Raw genomic sequence first — 21,108 nt, forward strand, 5'->3', positions numbered from 1 at the left:
AACATAATTATCAATGTGTTTTTTAATATTTTAATTCTTTAAATAATTTGTAATAAATATGACATATGAGATATATTTTAATTTACAAACAAACTATAAAATATGATTAATCTAAAATATTTGTAAAAAATACATTTCAACTTAATTCAAAAATGTATTAAATTTTTATATAATATTTACAGCATTTAAAAAACACTGGGGTTTCAAAATTCTTTTAATTAAATATCTGTAATATAATATTTGTGTTATTTTCAATTTTTAAATTCTGTTTTAATATGTTAATTTTTAATAATCCTAAATTAACATTAACACCATTATTTTAAAATTTGAAACGTTTGGAATCCCAATTTATTACTTAAACATTTCATACTTTTCCTTGTTTGTAAAAAAATACCCAGTAATAGTAGCAATAAAATTTTAGTGTCTCAATAGTTTTTAATGAAATGGATGGATATAATCAAAAGTTGCTAGCCAACAAATGGCTCAAAAATTGCGCGACAATTAACAACTGGCGGAGCATGCGTGAATTGGGACGTCGCGACGCACAAATATTCAGCGTCAAACGCGCGCGATCTCTCCGACGGGAAGGATGCGACGTTCCGTATCGCGGAACACGCAAAACTCACGCACACCACCTGATACGTTATCACGTCTCCCATCATGAACAACACCACGGTCTACTGCGACTTTCAAAACTTTCACGACGCTTACGAGGAGGTGCACGGCCCGCTCAGCTTCCTCGTCTGCGTCTTCGGCTCCATCGCCAACATTCTCAACATCTGCGTGCTGACGACGAAGGAGATGAGATGGCCCACCAATTTGATATTGACCGGACTGGCGATCGCCGACCTCTTGGTGATGCTCGAATACATACCGTTCACCATGCACCGCTACTTGGACGGTGACTCGAAGAAGTACGCATCCCATTTCACCTACAAGTGGGCGCTGTTCATGATTTTCCACGCGTACTTCAGCCTAACGTTCCATTTCATCTCGTGTTGCTTGACGGTGATTTTGGCGATATGGAGGTACATCATCATCACCAACCCACACAACAGCAACCATTACTGCGGCATGAGACGAACGTTCACCGTCATCACATTGTCTTACGTCCTTTGTCCCATATTATCCATGCCCATAATCCTGTCCCTCAAGGTCCTCTCGTACAACCAGACCACCACCTTCAGCGGCCGCATAATAGACCGCATCGACCTCCCGTCGTACCACAACGACCAGATAACCCACCAACAAATCTTCTACATCGACTTCATCAGCGAGCGGCACCAGCAGGTCAGCCTCTGGTTGTACGGCGTCTTAATTAAACTGGTCCCCTGCATCCTTCTCACCCATCTCTCGCACAAGATCATCTCGGTGCTCATCGAGACGAAACGGAGGCGGAGGCTGCTCCTGAACGGGAGTCTGCCGTTGAATAATTTGACGGAGGCACGGTCGGTCTTGAGCAGGAAGTTCCAGAAGGACAGGCAGGCGGACCGCACGTCGGGTATGTTGGTGGCGGTCCTCCTGCTGTTCCTGCTCACCGAGTTTCCGCAGGCGATATTGGGGTTGTTGAGCGCGACGAAGGGCAAGAGGTTCCAGGACGAGTGTTACCTTCGCTTGGGTGAGTTTTTTATTTTTGCTTTCTTTTAATTTATGAAAAATTAAAATTTCAATTTGTTATTTGCAACATTGACTTTAATTAGTACTTAAAAAAACTAATTTTAAAAAAATTTCTAATAAATTCTACAGTTATTAAAAAAGTTATATACTGCTAATGAAACATTTTATTTAAAAAAATAATAAATATATAAAAAAGCTTGTACTTATATTATAAATAATATACGTATTTAAACTATTTTATTTAATAAAATATATATTGTCATTTAAGATGCACTTTTGAAAGCATAGTTTCCTTTTTTATTAAATTTAATTTAAAAAAAAAACTATAGTTATTTTCATTGTTAAGAGTTTCAAAAACCATTTTATTAATTGATAATTATAGTTTTTACAAATTAACAATATTTTATAAATAACATTATACATTTATTGATATTTTAAATATTTTTTTATGAAATTAATAATAAAATATTATTTAAAATATTAATTATATTTAATTAAAGAAAAATCTTTAATTAGTAAAATTTAATATAATAAAAATTTAAATATCCAGAAAAAAAATATTGAATTATTAAAATTTCAATTTCAGTTCACAAACAATTTATATTCTTATACTATTATTTATAATTTTTATAATAAATGTTTTTTAAAACCAACAATTAAATAATATAAAATATTTTATTAAATCTTGTGAAGTGATAAAAACTTTAATGAAATCCAAAAAAAGTTTAAAATTATTGAATTATTGTTACATTTTAATTTTAATAATTCACAAACAATTTATATTTTTATACTATTATTATTATTAAAATTGTTAAATTTTTGTTTCAATAATTCTCAAACAATTTGTAGTTTGATACTTTTATTTAATGTTTCTATAAAAAATATTTTTTAAAACCTACAATTAACTTATATAGAATTATTAATTAATAAATCTTGTAAAGTGATAAAAACTTTAATAAAATTCAGAAAAAAGTTTTTTTTTTGTTAAATTTTACTTTCAATAATTCACAAGTAGTTTATATTTTTATATTCTTATTTATAGTTTTTAAAAAAATATTTTTTAAAATCTATAATTAACTAATATAAAATTATTTATTAAATCTTGTTAAATTACAAAAGCTTTAATAATATGCAGAAAAAAGTTTGTTAATTTTTAGTTTTCATAATTCACAAACAATTTATATTTTTATATTATTATTTATAATTTTTACAATAAATATTTTTTAAAACTTACAGTTAACTAATATAATTATTTATTAAATCTTGGAAAGTGATAAAAACATTAATAAAATTCAGAAAAAAAAATTTTTTGTTGATTATTATTGATAATTATCGAATTATTAAAATCGTTAAACAATTTATATTATTTATAATTTTTATAATATATTATTTATTAATTTTATAATAAATATTTTTAAAACCTAATATAGAATTAATTAATAAATTTTGTAAAGTGTAATTCACAAGCAATTTATATTTTTATATTATCATGATTATTTATAGTTTTTATAAGAAATATTTTTTAAAACCTGTAATTAACTAATATAAAATTATTGATTAAATCTTATATAGTTATAAAAACCGCAATAATAATGTCTAGAAAAAAGTTGAAAATTATTGAATTATTAAAATTGTTAATTTTTAGTTTTAATAATTAACAAACAATATATATTTTTATACTGTTATTTATAATTTTTACAATTAACTAGTATAAAATTATTTATTAGGTCTTGTAAAATGATAAAAAATTTAATAAAATACAGAAAAAACTTTAAAATTATTGAATTCAACTTTAGTTTCAATAATTGACAAATAATTTGTATTATTTATAATTTTTATAATAAATATTTTTTAAAACATACAATTAACTAATATAAAATTATTTATTAAATTGTGTAAAGTGACAAAAACTTGATTAAAATCCAGAAAAAAATTTGAAACTATTGATTTATTAAAGATTTTACATTTTAGTTTGAATTTACAAACAATTTACGTTTTTCTACCCTTATTTATAATTTGTTAAGACAAAATTTTTAAAACCAACAATTAAATAATATAAAATATTTTATTAAATTTCATAAAGTGACAAAAACTAAAAAAAAGTTTAAGATTATTAAAATTGTTAAATTTTAGTGTCAATAATTCACAAACAATTTTTTTATAATACTTTTGTACTATTATTTATAATTTTTATAAAAAATATTTTTAAAACCTAGTTATTTAATATAAAATGTTTTATTAAATAAAAACCAAAAATGCATTTTCAATTCATACGAATTCAAACGAAATATTTATTAATTAATTAAAATACACAACAATATTTTATAACAAACATTGACACAATACATTTTATCACCGTTTCCAAGTTTGCAAAAACGAATTAAAAACAAAGTTAATTAACGTAAATTGATTTTAAACACTGTGTATTTTATCATAAAATTATATGTTGATAAATTGTTTCATGCACACATTTTTTTTTACTGTTTGCCACTAAAACGTAAAAGAACATCAGTTATTAAATATCTAATAAATCAAAATAAAAAGCATCGAATGGTACAATAAATTTTAAATATATATATTTTTTTATAATCTGATAAAATCAACTATTAGAAGCTGTAAAGTTAAATACTGAAGCCTGTCAATAAATAAATCGAAAAGCCATCAGTTTAATCCAACCAGGAAGCGGAACTTTTTTCTCCGCATTGTCCTTAATCAAAATTAATTTTTTACTGTATACAACCGCAAATAAATAATATAATAAAAAGCACCATTAATCTTTTTATTTTCATCTATTGACCCATTTTCAAGACAACGTTGTAAATCATTTAAGCACGCATCTCTTGTGCGATGCAAAAGTTTAAGATCAAATTTGCGTTTGATTTATCGTTTATGCAGTGTGTAAACAGTATGTGACAGCTCTGTGTGGTAAATTTACAATTTAAGTGTAAATCTAATCTATTATGCATCAGCCTCGTTGATTATGGATTCATGGGACTTTGAATTAATCATGTCCAAACTGTGGTTCCTATTCCACTTTAAACCTGCTTTTCCAGAATTATGTCCATTGAAAGGAAATAAGAGCAGCAGATATATGTTTATATTTAAATAAAAAATTAATTTTTAGGCTGTTTATAAAATTAATTAATTTGATTTTAAAAAATACATTTCTGTTCAAAATTGTAGGAGTGGTATTTATACAATATTTTGAATAGCAATTGATTAATTAATTTATCATATATAAATGAATTTATGTAAATATTGAATATTTTAATTAGGAAATGTTTTATTATATTTTCAATTAACTTATTTACTATTTATTATTAAAATTTTATTAAACAATTATTATATTTTAATACTATTATTTTTATGTAATTTTATTAATTTTCATCCAGCAACTAATTAATTTGTACATGTATAGAATATATTGCATTAATTAATTTTAAAAAAATATTGTGTTCATTTGTAACGCAGAGCCATGTTCAGTTTTAATTAATTTTGTTAAATTCAAATACAACAAACATAAAAAATACATAAATTACATTAAAACACCTACATTTTAATTACATTTAATGACCTTAACATTTAATGAAAATTCAATTTTTATTAATTTTTATCTTTGGAATATTGAATGAAATTTTTCGACAATTTCTCATTAAAAGCTGGATTAGAACTACAATTAAAAGTGTTCTTTTAACGTCGACCTTGATAAAAACACGAAGTGAACATTTATTCAGCTTTTGTCCTAATTGATCAGCGTCAAATGAACCGTTGTAAAATTAATTGGGCATTATTTATTAAACACCCGAGGAACTTTCCTTGCGTCTGGCTTATTTAATTTGTGAGGAATTATTCCGCAACGGAATTTATCAAGTGCAATTCACTTCATAAATTAAATTTAGTGTTTCACGAAAAGGGTTTTATTCAAATGCTGAAAATGCAACTAAACATGCTACTGTTTAATTTGTTTTTTTTTTATCGTGTTAAACATTTAATTCGTTCTATTTATACGATATATTTTTTTAGTTTTATTGTTGTCATAAAATATGTAGTTTATTTATTTATTTTAATTCATACTAATTTAATATTTTGCCTTTATCCATTATGTATGTTATACTCAGTGATATAGAAAATGGGACATATCTAGATCGAGTTGTCAGATTTCATTTATTTTTGGTGTACACTCTGAGGTAGTCATTCTGAATACATTATATTTATCAGATTAATTTTTTAAAAGTAATAATACTGTGTTCGTTATACTTATTGACTTTTCCTGGTACTGATCTAATGTGGCGATTCATTTTAAATGAATTACCTCATTCCATGTACTACTAACTTAGAAGGATTTCCAATGTCTGTGGAGAAAGAGGAATTTCGTGTGTTCAATTGGTGATAAGTTCGGAGACCTTGCTGGCCATGGCGAGAAAATTAACATCAAAATATTGGAATCATTTCGAAGTAACCCATTGTATATGCAGAAATTGCATATAATTATTTTATTATTATAAAATAATTTATACATAATTTAAAAAGAAAAGTTAATATTTTGTTGAACACCCTTTGATTATTTTATAATCGGAACATGTCGTTCTACAAATGTTCAATTGGATTTAGATCCACATGATTATTTTATAACCAGCTTTGAACAAATTTGAACTCATGCTTTGAATCATTATTTTGATTATACAAAACTCGTTACATGATGATCTCATGATACCTTTATATTCGAAATGGTTTATATATATTTTTTTGACATTACGTTATTGTATTTTTAAATGATTGTGTTCTTCCATATTTAGTAATAACATTGTAAACCAATTTTGGGAACAATTTAAGCTTTTAGTGACGTCACCATATTTAGTCTTTGATTTTTCATGTTAATTATAAATTACTTTTTTTCTGGAGTGAAATGTTTCTTTTTTCCACTGAAAATGAGTTATCCAATAAAATCAAATAATATTAATTCTACTAATGAATAAAAGTAAATAAATATATAGAGTATTGAAATATGTTTAATAAACTTCAATTAATACATTTTTTTTAAAAAAGGATAAAAAAATCAGAAGAAAGTTAAACGTTACTGAATTATGAAAAAGGTTAAATTTTAATTTCAATAATTCAGAAACAATTTATATTTTTATATTAGTATTTATAGTTTTTATAAGAAATATTTTTTAAAATGTACAATTAACTAATATAAATTATTTATTAAATCTTGTAAGTTGACGAAAACTTTAATAAAATCCACAAAAATGTGAAATTTTAGTTTCAATAATTGACAAACAATTTATGTTTTTATACTATTATTTATACTTTTTATAAGAAATATTTTTTAAAACCTACAATTAATTAATATAAAATTATTTATTAAATATTATAAAGTGATAATAATTTTAATAAAACCTAGAAAAAAGTTTAAAATTATTGAATTATTATAATTGTTAATTTTTAGTTTTAATAATTCACAAACAATTTATATAGTATTAATTAGTAAATCTTGTAAACAGATAAAAACTTTAATGAAATCCAAAAATATAAAATTATTGAATTATTAATATTGTTAAATATTAGTTGCAATAATTCACTGGCAATTTATATTTTTATACTATTATTTATATTTTTTATAAGATATATTTAAATCTTTTAAAGTGATAAAATCTTTAATAAAATATAGAAAAAACTTTAATATTATTGAATTATTAAAATTGTTAAATATAAGTCTCAATAATTTACAAAGAATTAATTAACTAATATAAATTATTCATTATAATTACCTTTTTTCTGTAGTGCAATATTTATTTCTTCCCACTGAAAATGTTATCCAACACAATAAAATAATATTAATTCTACTAATGACCAAAAGTAAATATGTATATAGAATATAGGAATATGTTTAATATACTTACTGGTCGCATAAAATCCTTTATGAAATATATAACAAAATTTTATATTTTGTATTGTCTGTTTGTTTGCCTTTTAAATACAATTATCCCGTGTCTCAAAAAGTAGATGTGATAGACGAAATCATTTTATGGCAGTAGCATTTCAAATATATTTCAAACATCAGAATCTCTTATTAATCGTCAAATTATTTAAAAAATAGATCTGAAGTTTGTAATTTAATTAAATCCATCTAACAAATACATATATTCAACATATAAATTTTATCCTTAGACTAGACAACACAAAAAAAAAATGTAATTCTTCGACAAATTAGTTGAAAAATAGATCAGCATTATGTAATTTAATTAAATTCATTTTATAAAAAAACTTTTACAACACATTTATATCTAATTCTTTCATATTTTCAAATGAGAGACAAAATTTAAATTAAATCCTTTTATGAAACATTTTATAATATTTATGTTTAATTTTAAATTTTGTGCTATTTTCCGATCACCATTGTATGTGTTCTATTTTCTAACAATTTGAGTATATTTGATCATATGGGTAAAATCCAACGAAAATTGGTTAATAAGGCTGTTTGTCGGTTTGGCAAATTTTAATTTTCAATTTCCTGCAGCGCAAAACATAATAAGAGATAATCTAATTGCATCCTTCGTTCAAGGAACTTATCGTAACATTAATTGTAACCCGAGCTCCCCCTTAAAATTTCATCCAGCTGTTGCGTCACGTCCAGGACCGAAAATATTCCAAGAAATTACGCGGATCACGCCGAAAACAATTACGCATAAAAACAAGGCGATTTTAAAAAATTACGCGGGAATAATTGGGCCAATTTTTAGCGACAAAGAAATCCTTCGGGGAACGATACGCACTTTTTTTCCCTTGAAGATGTTCGCGCTGATAAATGGTGGTGATAAACGATCCTTCCTCCACCGTCCTAGAATTGTCCAATAGTACAAAAGAGCTGAGTAAGTCACACATAATTCGACGACTTCAAAAGAAAAAACCTTGTACTCAAAAAAAAAAAAAAAATAGATGTAGAACTAATTAAAATAATTGAAAAGAGGGTCTGAACAATAATGTTTCTTGTCATGTCTGGCCCTCGAATCCCTTTTAATATGACGAGCGCAAATATTGGATTTGAAGGAAAAGGCGAATGTCATAACTAATAAAAAAAACATTTTTATATTGCATTTTATGTGTGTTTGTATTATACAATGGCTCAGTTATGAAATTTGTACAAAGAACCTCTTCAAAATCGTATTAAATTGAGACGGTCCATTTTAAACATTCTGTTTGTACAGCGTTTTTCTGCTGGATTAAGTTTAATTTGGGTAATACTGAAATTAAATATTAATTTAATAATTTAAACAATAATAAGTTTAAATAAATATTTATTAAATTAAACAAATAAACATAATGAACTTCTGCCACATAAATTGTAAATAAATGTGTAAAATTTATGCATTGTGTTTAAATAAATACTTACAGTTAGATAGATGTGTATATTATTGGTAAAACCTGCATAGAACATTCACAAAATTAATTTCCATTGTAATAATGACAGGATAATAAATTAAATATCACGAATGCAAAAATTCAACAATAAATCACAGAGAATGATAAATAATATAAAACTTTTCCACGTAAAACGCAACAATAAATTATCCTGACGATAAAACAACGAAAAATGAAATTATTCAGTAACTTTGACCGCCAATTAAAATTATCAACGTCATCTTTTGTGGCTCGGAGCGAATTTTCAGCATCAAAGGACTTCAGATTATGCAGATGGTGCAGTTTCATGAATTTTACATGTATAAGATAACACCTATTGTTAAAATTACTCTTTTGTCGCATAAAAAGGAGTGAAAACATCTATTTAGGGTAATAACTAGCGAAAATATCTTGTTGTAGCAATTAAACTATTAATTAAAATTAATTTGCGACCCCCTTTTAACGTGTTCAGTGGACAGTGACGATTAATTTCTAGTCTCGTTAACACCTATGAATAATTTCAGAGGGATTACTTCCTGTTTTTGAATTCAGATATACACTGGTTTACAAATTCCAATTTTCAAATATACACAGTTTCCTTTACATTTTTCTTTATATGGGTCATTCACCTGAATAATGGCAAACTTGTGTTTTTCGGATTATAATTTTACTTAAAGTGGCCAGATTTAATGACAAGCTTGATATAATAATATTTCGTTAGAAAGGCAGGAAATTATGAATTCAACAGTCCCTAATTTATTTCTATTGGAGGAAAATTAACTTAATTACAGTTTTGGAACTTCAAATTTTATGCAATATTTGACGATTTTCAGACTTTCGCCATTAGAATAATTTTTTACCATAATTAATTTCAATACGTCAATAAATATGAAGATATCATAGAAAGAACAAAAAGACAGTGGACAAATTGTTACTAAATCTATATTTTTCATTCACATCAACTGTGTAAACCGATGAAAAATGACTGAAAGGCTGAAATTCTTTAGGATTTCAACTGTAGTATATTTAAATATATACACAATAAAAGTCAAAGATATTTCATAAAAATCCAGATAAATAACTTAAGTTAACTTTTCCTTGTTATATATTTTAACCAAAAATGCTCTTATTCCTTCCTGAAAAGCAAATTTAGGACATCAACAAAAATTCAACTGAAACTGAATAACAAGAATGTGTTTGAACGCAGTTCACTTAATGGCATTTTAGGAAGCCCTTATCACATTTTTGAGACAATACAAAAGCTCCAATTACGTTAAAACGAATCTCAATGTTACAATTAATTTACATTCAAACAAATTGGATTCCGATTTGGAGGTTCAAATAAGACAATCAAGGTTCATTGACTATGTGGTTCTCTTTCTAGGAAATCGAAGTGGTCGAAGCGATGAAAAGGTGAAAGGTATCACCAATATATGACTGAAACGGAAATAATATATATCAAAGCTTTAGGACAAGTAAATGCATCAAAGTTGAGGTCGAAGCTCAGTTCCCCAGCATGTAATGTACAGAAATAAAGCAACGTAGTAAATGTAAATATTCGTCTATTTCTCTTTTCATTTTCATTTCTTTGCTGGTATTAGTCTACTACTGCCTGAAATATTTGTAGTTGAATAGTCCAACGATCCAAGTTTACGGCGAAACTTTTTTAAACATTTTTGTGGCAATACAAGCGTGCTTTCACCATTTAGGTAATTTTGTTCACAATAAAAAATTTCAACATCCAAAGGTTTTACATTTTGGCTGTAAACTAGTGACATGAAATAAATGTAAATTTCTGTGATGATAAATTTCAAACTATTTCATTTTCTGCGTGCAAAGTCGATTATTTATTGTTGTGACACTTCGATGATTTGATAATATACAATAATTAATCAGGGAGCAGAAAACGCGTGACAATTAATTTTCGGAATGTAATTAATTAAATTTGAATTTGACAATTCGATCGTCATTATTCAATTAACCGTTCAAAATCGATGGATTAAATGAGCGTATTAATTAATGGGATAATAAACCTCTAAAATAGGCGAATATTACGTTACGTTACATTATATTATTTTGAATTGTTTCAATTTCATACAATAATTAATGGAGTAGCAGAGAATTAATATTATTTAGTTTAATACATTGAAGTGATAACGACACGTTTCCAAAACGTGAGAAATAAATATATTTTGCAAAACTGATAATTGAGGACATTTGAAATACAATTTTTGAATCTTAATTAATTTTCATTTAGTCAATTCGATTGACATGATGCACGTATTAACTATAAAGATATTCAATTTGTCACGAATGTTACTTTACAATTAATAAAGAAAAAAAAGAAAAAAAAAATTGTTTTATATTACACTGAATCACAAATAATATTTGTTCAAAGTATTCAATAATGTATGCAAAACTGATTATTTATTATAGTGATACTTCGACTGGAATTTAATTTATTAAATTTTATTTTTTCAATTAGATCGTTTTCATTTAATTAACTGTTCAAAATGAAGATATTAATTAAAGGGATGTTAAACGTGTCGAATAGAAGAGCATTATCTTACTTTATATTGTTTCAACTTAATTACGCCTTAATTAATAAGAAAAAGAAAATTTTTAATTTAATAACCTGATGTTCAAGAATTAGTTCATTTAGAATTGTTTAATTAAAAATAAGTTTTCCTGAAAAAATAACAAATATATATATATATATATATATATATATATATATATATATATATATATATTTAATAATATTGCTGCAATTTGCTCCTCCATGGACATCGATGACTGCTTGAGATTTCCTCTGCATGCCTTCTATGAGGCTGTTGTGGTCAATTGCTGGAATGGTCTAGATGTACCAAAACTTGCTAAACGCCTTAGTACAGTAACAGGAGCGATACTATCTCCATCAGCGTTTTCTAACTGATCAGCCAGTTGCTTGGAGGAGGAAGATGCTATAGGGGTCTTCATTTGTGGTAGATTTCTTTGTCTACCACATCTTGTCCTTTCTGAAGTCTAGCCAGTTTGATGAAAGCGAGAAATAACACTTTGTGCAACATTCAATGTATGTTACCTGCAATTTCGATCTGATTGATCCCAGATATCCAACGTTCCAATCGTTCGAACCCTCTCATGTGTAGTTAATTTACGTCTAGGCATAATTATCCTAACTACAAACACTACTGTATTCAATTATGAAGTAAGTATACATTGCATTGACTTTTTTAATTTAATTAATTAAATATCACATTGTCAATTTGAACATCTTCGTTTAATTAACTGTTCACAATGAACGTGTTAATTAATGAAATATTGAAGACATGGAACAAAAGAATATTATATCATTTAGTTTCAGCTTAATTACACAGTAATTATTAAAAGGAATGATAAGGAAATATATTTATAATTTAATACATCAAATTGGTAATAAAAATATATTAATATAATATACACTGTCACTCATATGTAGAGCAACTTTAGAAATATTCATTTGTCTTGATAAAAGTATATGTTTAAATATCCATATTATTGTCAGTTATGCAGTATGTTTGATAACAACAATACGGCAATATAATTGTTTATTCGTTTATTATAATTTAATATAATTATATTATATATATATATATATATATATATATATATATATATATATATATTTTAAATATAGAAACAATTTCGATGTAATTAAGTTCATTTAAAATATAAATAAAAATGATGAGTGAAAGATCTTATTGAAATTAAAATACAAATCAACTCTTTAAGTTCCTCACAATTTATAACAAATTATTTTGATTCGTAAATTTATTAAAAAAAATGGCAAAAGTATGATTAAATTATACTCTAAAAATAACTTTAAAACAATATAAACATATATTTTAAATGAAAAAACAATTTCTATGTAACTAAATTCAGTTTAAATATAAATAATATTGATAAATGAAAGATTTTATTGAAAAATAAAATAAATAACTAAATTACATATATAAATTTCAAATAATTTGAATGAAATTAACTCTTTAATTTCCTCATATTTTATAACAAACTACTTTGGTTCGTAAATTTATAAAAAATGGTAAAAGTGTGATTAAATTATACTCCGAAAATAACTTTAAAACTATTTTAAATATAAAAACAATTTATCTAATTAAATTTAGAAATTTAGAAATTTTCATTTGTTCTGAAAAAAGGGTATGTTTTAAATATCCATATTATTGCCAATTATGCAGTATATTTGATAACAGATCCAACATTCCAATCATTGTAGTTAATTTACATCTAGGAATAATTATCCTAACAATAACCAATACTGTATTCAATTATAAAGTAAATATACATTGCATTGACTTCCTTAATTTAATTAATTAAATATCACTTTGTCAATTTGATCATCTTCGTTTAATTAACTGTTCAAAATGAACGTATATAATTAATTATATCATTTAGTTTCTGCTTAATTACGCAATAATTAATAAAAGGAATGATAAGTAAATATATTTGTAATTTAATTCATCATATGTAGAGCAACTTTAGAAATTTTCATTTGTGCTGATAAAATACGACATTAAGTTAATTTTAATATTAATAAAAGAGTTAAATTTTAGCAACAGGAATAAAAACTATATATTTAAGTTATATATAATTCTTCATTGTCCTCTCTGTTTCCTTTTTTCTTGTTAGTTTTAATAAAATAAATAAATTTTAGGAATATTCAAAGTACAAATAATTTAATTTACTAAATAAAAATTAATAAACATATTGTGACTACTTTTCATTAATTTGACAAAAATTAATAAACAACAAAGAATATATCAAAAATGACTTGAATCAAAAATAAATTTTCTTACAAAATTATTATGAAAAAATAATAAAAAAATAATGTTTAAATAAAACAATTCTTTATTGCATTTATATTTACTTTTAAATACATTCTAGTTTTAATAAAAGAGTCAAATTTTAGAAAAAATAAATATAAAATTTATTGTATAAAATAAGTGTTTATTAGTGGGTTGAGATAGGTATTTGAATAAAATTCAAGGGTCAAAAGTAGAGCAACTATAAAATAAAACAAGCATACGTACATTTAGCCTTCCTAAATACCTTTTTCAATACCCTTTCAATATTATAGTTCTATATTTCTTTTCATTCCTTTTGAAGTTCTTCGTTGAGTTCATTCAAAGAATATGGGATGATAAGAATACCGAATCGGTCCCAAAATGATGTCCGGCTCATAATTTCAGGAAATGTTGGTGCTCATACGACACTTCGATGCTGAAAGTTTCAGAACTTTATCATTTACTGTTTTCGAATAAATCAAAAAATACTGAAAAGCAGTAAAAATTGTTATTCTCAACACCTTCCTTAATGAATCGATTGATCTAAATACCGGATATGTTTTGGGAGGTGATGGTAGCTTTTAGGAAAAAATACAAGAGCTTTATCTATTTATAAGAACCTTAAAAAACGAGATTATTTTCTTAATTTTGATTTTTAACCATGTTATGATAACGATAAAAATATGAAACTATTTTTTTAAATTCCTCATTCAATTTTCGATGAAATAATGAGTTTCGGAATTGAAAATAAATTAATAATAGATTTTTTTGCTCAATAATCGATTTCTTTTTATGATTTAACTCTTGAAATGATAAAATACAAGCAAATAGAGTTAAAGGAAAGTTTAAATTCTCGAAAACGTAGTTGAATTATATAAACAACAGTTTGATTAGAGTTCGTTATATGAAAAACAATTATTTTTATATGAGTGTACTTATTTTATTCTGTTGTTATCACCAGTACAGTAATCGTAAAAGTTCTTTATTTTATGATTTCAAGAGTTAAATCATAAAAATAAATCGATTTTTTAGCAAATAATCGATTTTTAATTTTTTTCAATGTGTCGTACCGAAGCTCATAATTTCATTGAAAATTGAATGAGGAATTCAAAAAAAAAAAAGTTATTATCATGCTCCAAAACATATATGATATTTAGATCAATCGATTCAAGATATGAAGAATAACAATTTTTACTGATTTTTAGTATTTTTTTATTTATTCAGAAACGGTAATAAATACATTTCCTGAAATTATGAGCCCGATACCTTTGTGGGTCCGATTCGGTATTCTTATCGTCCCATGGCCTTTGACAATCTGTTTTCATGGATTTTCTGTTCAATTTTACCCAAAGGTTTTCAATGGGATTGATGTCTGGGCTCCTCCACCATAGTTCACAGTAGGTCTAGTGTACTTGAAATTATAAGTGATTATGTTTTTCAATTAGTTGTTCTACATATAAGCGATAGTGTAGTACATTATTACAAAGAATATTAATATTTAAATATACTAATAGCGTTTGTAGTTGTATGTCCCAAATATTTTCTTTACAATTTACAATACAAAGAAAAGACATCCGTTGTCCCAAAAACACACAATTCATTAATCCTAAACTCCGAAAACGTACAAATAAGCAAACATTCATTTTAAACTAATTACGAACCCTTAAAACTACAAGTTAGTCTAAAATATACAGGAACCGGGGGCGAAAGTAAAACATCAAACAAGAACTGTTTCAGTTCCAACATTAAAGAACACGTCGGAATAACCATATCTGAAGGTTTGTGCGCTTGTTTTAGGCATTCACATCCCCCGGGCGGGCCGCTGACCGGAAATCCTTATGTCTCGCCGAAAGCTAATTGATTCCGGTTTATTTTTACCGGAACCAAATCACGTCGTTTTCGGGGTAGATTTCGGTCGATTCGAATGCGCCGCGCGAATTTCGTACGCGGAACTTTTGCAGAAGTGATTTGCATGACGGACGTTATTTTATATTAGAGTAATTTGCTGTTGGGCAGATGAAATTCGTGTTGCGATTCCGGGCGTGGTTTTGTAATTGAAAAATATCGAGGATGTTTCCGGTGGTGTCATTGCGTTTGTTTAAAATAAAAAAAGAAGTTGGCGCAACGGCAACGCTAATTGTTTTTGGAGTTGGGAATGGAAAGAATTGCGCCGTAAGTTTGATCTCCGATGTGTGTTGTAACGGCACGTAACTAACTGCAGTTTGCTACTGGATTTATTGCACTTTTAAAACTACCATCGGTGTTCGGGAAAGAACACACCAGCACAACAAAATTGTGCAGGTAATTGTTATTTGATTATATAGAAACGGGGCGAAATAGTTTATAAAGAATGGTGGAAGCATTATTAAATTATATTTGAAAAATTGACTTTTTTATTCTAATTTCATTTAAATATCAGACATATTCTGGTAATATTATAATTAATTTATATTTTGAATATAAAAATAATTTCTATATATTAAATTCAGTAAAAATATAAATAAACGAATGATTTTAGTGAAAAATAAAATAAATAACTAAATTACATATAAAAGTTTCAAAGATTTTGAATGAAATCAACTCTTTAATTTCTTCTCATTTTATATCAAATAGTTTGATGATAGTTTGGTTCGTAAATTTAATTAAAAAAATGACAAAAGTATGATTAGATTATACCCTAAAAATAACTTTAAAACTAAAAAAAATATAATAATTTCTATGTATTAAATTCAGTAAAAACATATATATATATATATATGTTTTTACTGAATTTAATACATAGAAATTATTATATTTATATATATATATATATATATATATATATATATATATATATAATGATAAATGAAAGATTTTATTGAAAAATAAATATCTAAAGTACATATGAAAATTTCAAAAGTTTTAAATGAAATTTAAATTTATAAAAAAATGTTAAAGTATGATTACTTTATAATTTTAAAAATAACTTTAAAACTATTTAATATTTTAAATAGAAAAAAAATTTCTATATAAAGTTAAATTCATTTAAAATATAAATAAAACTGATAAATGAAAGATTTTATATAAAAATACAATTAATAACTAAATTACATATGAAAATTTCAAATATTTTGAATGAAATAAACTCTTTAATTTCCCCCCTTTTTATAACAAACCACTTTGGTTCGCAAATTTATAAAAAAATGTGGCAAAAGTGTGGTTTAAGAATAATCTTAAAACTATTTTATATTTTAAATATAAAAACAATTTCTGTGTAATTGAATTCAGTTAAAATATAAATAAAAATGATGAATAAACGATTTTATTGAAAAAATAATAAATAACTAAATTACATATAAAAATATCAAAGATTTTGAATAAAATTAACTCTTTAATTTCCCCACATTTATTTATTTTATTGAAAAATAAATTAAATAACTAAATTGTATACAAAAATTTCAAAGATTTTAAATGAAGTCAACTCTTTAATTTTCTCATATTTTATAATATTCTACTTTGGTTCGTAATTTAAAAAAAAAATCAAAAGTATGATGAAATTATACTTCAAAAATAACTTTAAAATCTATTTTATATTTTAAATAGAAAAACAATTTATATGTAATTAAATTCATTTAAAATATAAATAAAAATGATAAATGAAAGATTCTATTTAAAAATATAAGAAATAACTAAATTACATATAAAATTTTTAAATATTTTGAATGAAATCAACTCTTTAATTTCCTCATATTTTACAATAATACACTTTGGTTCGCAAATTTATAAAAGAAATGGCAATGGTTGGTATGGTTAAATTATTCTCCAAGTATAATCTTAAAACTATTTTATATTTTAAATATGAAAACAATTTCTATGTAATTGAATTCAGTTAAAATATAAATAAAAATGAAATGAAAATGAATGAAAGATTTTATTGAAAAATAAAATAAATAACTAAATGACATAAAAATTTCAAAGATTTTGAATGAAATCAACTCTTTAATTTCTTCACATTTTATAATAAACCATTTTGGTTTGTAAATTGATAAAAAATGGAAAAATTATGATTAAATTATATTTTAAAAATAACTTTAAAACTATTTTATATTTCAAACATTTAAATCAATTTCTATGTAATTAAATTTAGTAAAAATAAAAATAAAATTGATGAATAAAATATTTTATTGAAAAACAAAATAAATATCTAAATTACATACAAAAATTTCAAAGATTATGAATGAAATCAACTCCTTAATTTCTTTACATTTTAGAATAAACTACTTTGTTTTGTAATTTTATAAAAAATGGCAAAAGTATGATTAAATTATACTCTATAAATAACTTTAAATCTATTTTAAATATAAAAACAATTTATATTATTTAAATTCAATTTAAATATAAATAAAAATGATGAATGAATAAAAGTATTTATTGAAAAATAAAATAAATAACTAAATTATATATAAAAATTTCAAACATTAATTCTTTAATTTCCTTACATTTTATAATAAATTGCTTTCGTTCGTAAAATTATAAAAAATTGCAAAAATATTATTAAATTAAACTCTAAAAATAACTGTAAAATTATATTATATATTTTAAATATAAAAACAATTTTTGTGTAATTGAATTCAGTTAAAATATAAATAAAAATGATGAATGAGATTTTATTGAAAAAATAATGAATAACTATATAAAAATTTCAAAGAATTTGAATGAAATCAACTCTTTAATTTTCTCATATTTTATAACAAAATACTTTGGTTCGCAAATTTATTAAAAAATTGGCAAACGTATGATTAAATTATTTATTATTTAAAATATAAAAACAATTTTTATGTAATAAAATTCAGTTAAAATATAAATAAAAATGATGAATGAAAGATTTTATTGAAAAATATAATAAATGATTAAATTACATATAAAAATTTAAGTTTTCCTTAATAGTACATCAGAAATGAAGAAGAATTTGAACCCAATACGATCAAACTGGAGATTTTATTGAAATTGAAAAGTCAATTTTTTAGTCATTTTTAAGAATTTGTATCTCAGTTTTTATATAACTTGGAGATTTCATTCAAACAGCATTCTTCTCTGTGAAACTCATTTCCGGTTCAGCTGAAAGCTTCAAACTAAACAACTGTATTAACAAAATTTTACCAGTTTTCAAAATTCTCTCAAATCTACAGTTTTAAATAACTGTTGATAATTGTTGTGGATTTGTATTCTGTTTATATCTGCCCATTTTTTCCTTAATTATTTCGATTTCGATATCCAAAGCCAAAAATCGCTATTTTCAGATGTCTGTAAGTTTTATCTCGGAACTTCGATTTGCAGTACTTTAATAATATTTTTATATTTAAAATAATATTTTAAACATGATTTTATGATCGTCAAAATTGTTCATTACATCTTTTACTGCAGTGTCTAAACAACTTAAATGCATCGTAGCAAATATGTTGATTAACGTGCATATTAAATATAATACGCTATAAACATTTCTTGTGCAATAATACCACCTTGTGAATATTACATGAGTTTCAAAGCTTTGAGAGGAAATGCACAACCCTTTGAAGTGGTCCCGGAAGTTGCATTTTATTATTCAAGTCAAAAGTCCAGATTTTTCTGGCAGAAAAACATTTTCTATTATTAAATAACTCGTAAAAATGCGTTTCCCGTACGTTTATTCGGTATTCCCTTTCATCCGCGACAGTAATAATCCACATATATTATTCACGTTGTTGCTTTTGTTGTGTCCGTTCCATTTCGTTTAAACGACATGTTTATTTACTTGAGGCTTGGACACAATTCGTTTTTCTTCTGCGATGGAAAATAAACGCACGAAGGGATTCGCACCAGGTGTTGCACGCACATTCCGCTTTGACAAATTGATGGGATCTTAACCTGCCCTTTTCTATTTCCTGGTCCTGGTGGGACGTCTTTTAGTTTAAATTAATTTTCGATTGATTTTATTAGCTAAAACTCTAAAACGTTTGATGTGGTGCAATTTTTGGGTTTGATGTCGAAATTTTTGCCCCTTAATCAATCTTCTTAAACGTTTAATTTAAGTTTCACAGCGTCCGCTTGATGGAAAACGCGGAAACACGTCGAATTTGTCATGTCGATAGTTTAAATTAGTTTTTGAAATTGCTTGACGTTCAATAATAAATTATGAAATTTCATGAAGCCATTTCCATTGATTCGGGCTGTTGCGCAGCAAAACAAACTGTTGGACGAAAAATCAACACGGTGCTGTAAATGTACATTTATTTTATCTTTTCCATTTTTCCTTTTAACCGGGGCTATTTTTTACGACGCACATTCAGTGCATTCTGAACACAATATTCGTGATTTATGTGGGGGTTGATTTGTATTCGGTAACGGTTTCGGATCGAAATTTCAAGTGCAAGGTCACCGTAAACAGGAAAATAATTCAAGCGGTTAGAAAATTGCAGCAACTGCATATTACATGTATATGGGCATTGTGTGAATTTAAATATTTTCCATATCTTGAATTTCATCGAGAATATTGAATGCAACTGTATGTAGTCAGAGAATTTTATTTGGTTTTGAATAAAAGAAAAGTTCAAATAAAAATTGAATTGACTTCTTTCATATCGTTTGAAAATTTGATATACGCTATCTATATTTGTATTTTTTTGTTTTAAATGAAATCTTTATGACATAATTTATCAATTTTATTTAACTTAAAATTAAATTACAAAGAAATTATTCAGTTACAATTTTATATTTAAAATAATGTTTTAACATTCCGTTTTAAAATACTGAGCCCGACAAGATAGGAGAATTAATTAATTTTAAAATTTATAAATTTTCAACATTTTTTAATATTAGAATTGTTAAAAAATTAATGAAGTAATTTAATTGATATAAATATAATTAATAAAAATATTAAAAAATATTTATATAAATAAATAAAAAATTTTAATTATTTTGAGAAATACGAAAACATAATTTTAATATCAATTTTAATTAAAATAATGTGTAGTAAAAAATCATTAATGATATTATAACAAGAAACTTTAATTTATAAAAATCTATAATTTTCTGTAATTATTGTAATTATTTTATATTAAATTAAAATAACTAATTTTGGAATAATTATAAAAATATATACAAATATTTTTTAAAGCTATATTATTATAAAAAAATTATATATTATGTTAAGATATTTGTTTAAAATTAATTTATTTAAAAAATAAATTAATTAAATATTCGATATATTAAAATAGATTGAAAAGTTTAAAAA

At 24.5% G+C, this 21,108-nt stretch overlaps 1 protein-coding gene across 1 annotated transcript in view; it reads left to right on the forward strand.

The window, feature by feature from the left end:
- Positions 1 to 438: 438 nt before the first annotated feature.
- The window catches only part of LOC109598301 (G-protein coupled receptor dmsr-1-like), a 46,805-nt gene continuing 26,135 nt past the window's right edge, over positions 439 to 21,108 (forward strand). Inside the window, exon 1 of the mRNA XM_049967531.1 lies at positions 439 to 1,618. Within this exon, the coding sequence (XP_049823488.1) occupies positions 661 to 1,618 (958 nt within the window). The 5' untranslated portion in view covers positions 439 to 660. The remainder of the gene's footprint in view (positions 1,619 to 21,108) is intronic.

The sequence above is a fragment of the Aethina tumida genome, chromosome 5 (assembly GCF_024364675.1).
Source record: "Aethina tumida isolate Nest 87 chromosome 5, icAetTumi1.1, whole genome shotgun sequence".
Classification (NCBI taxonomy): domain Eukaryota; kingdom Metazoa; phylum Arthropoda; class Insecta; order Coleoptera; family Nitidulidae; genus Aethina; species Aethina tumida.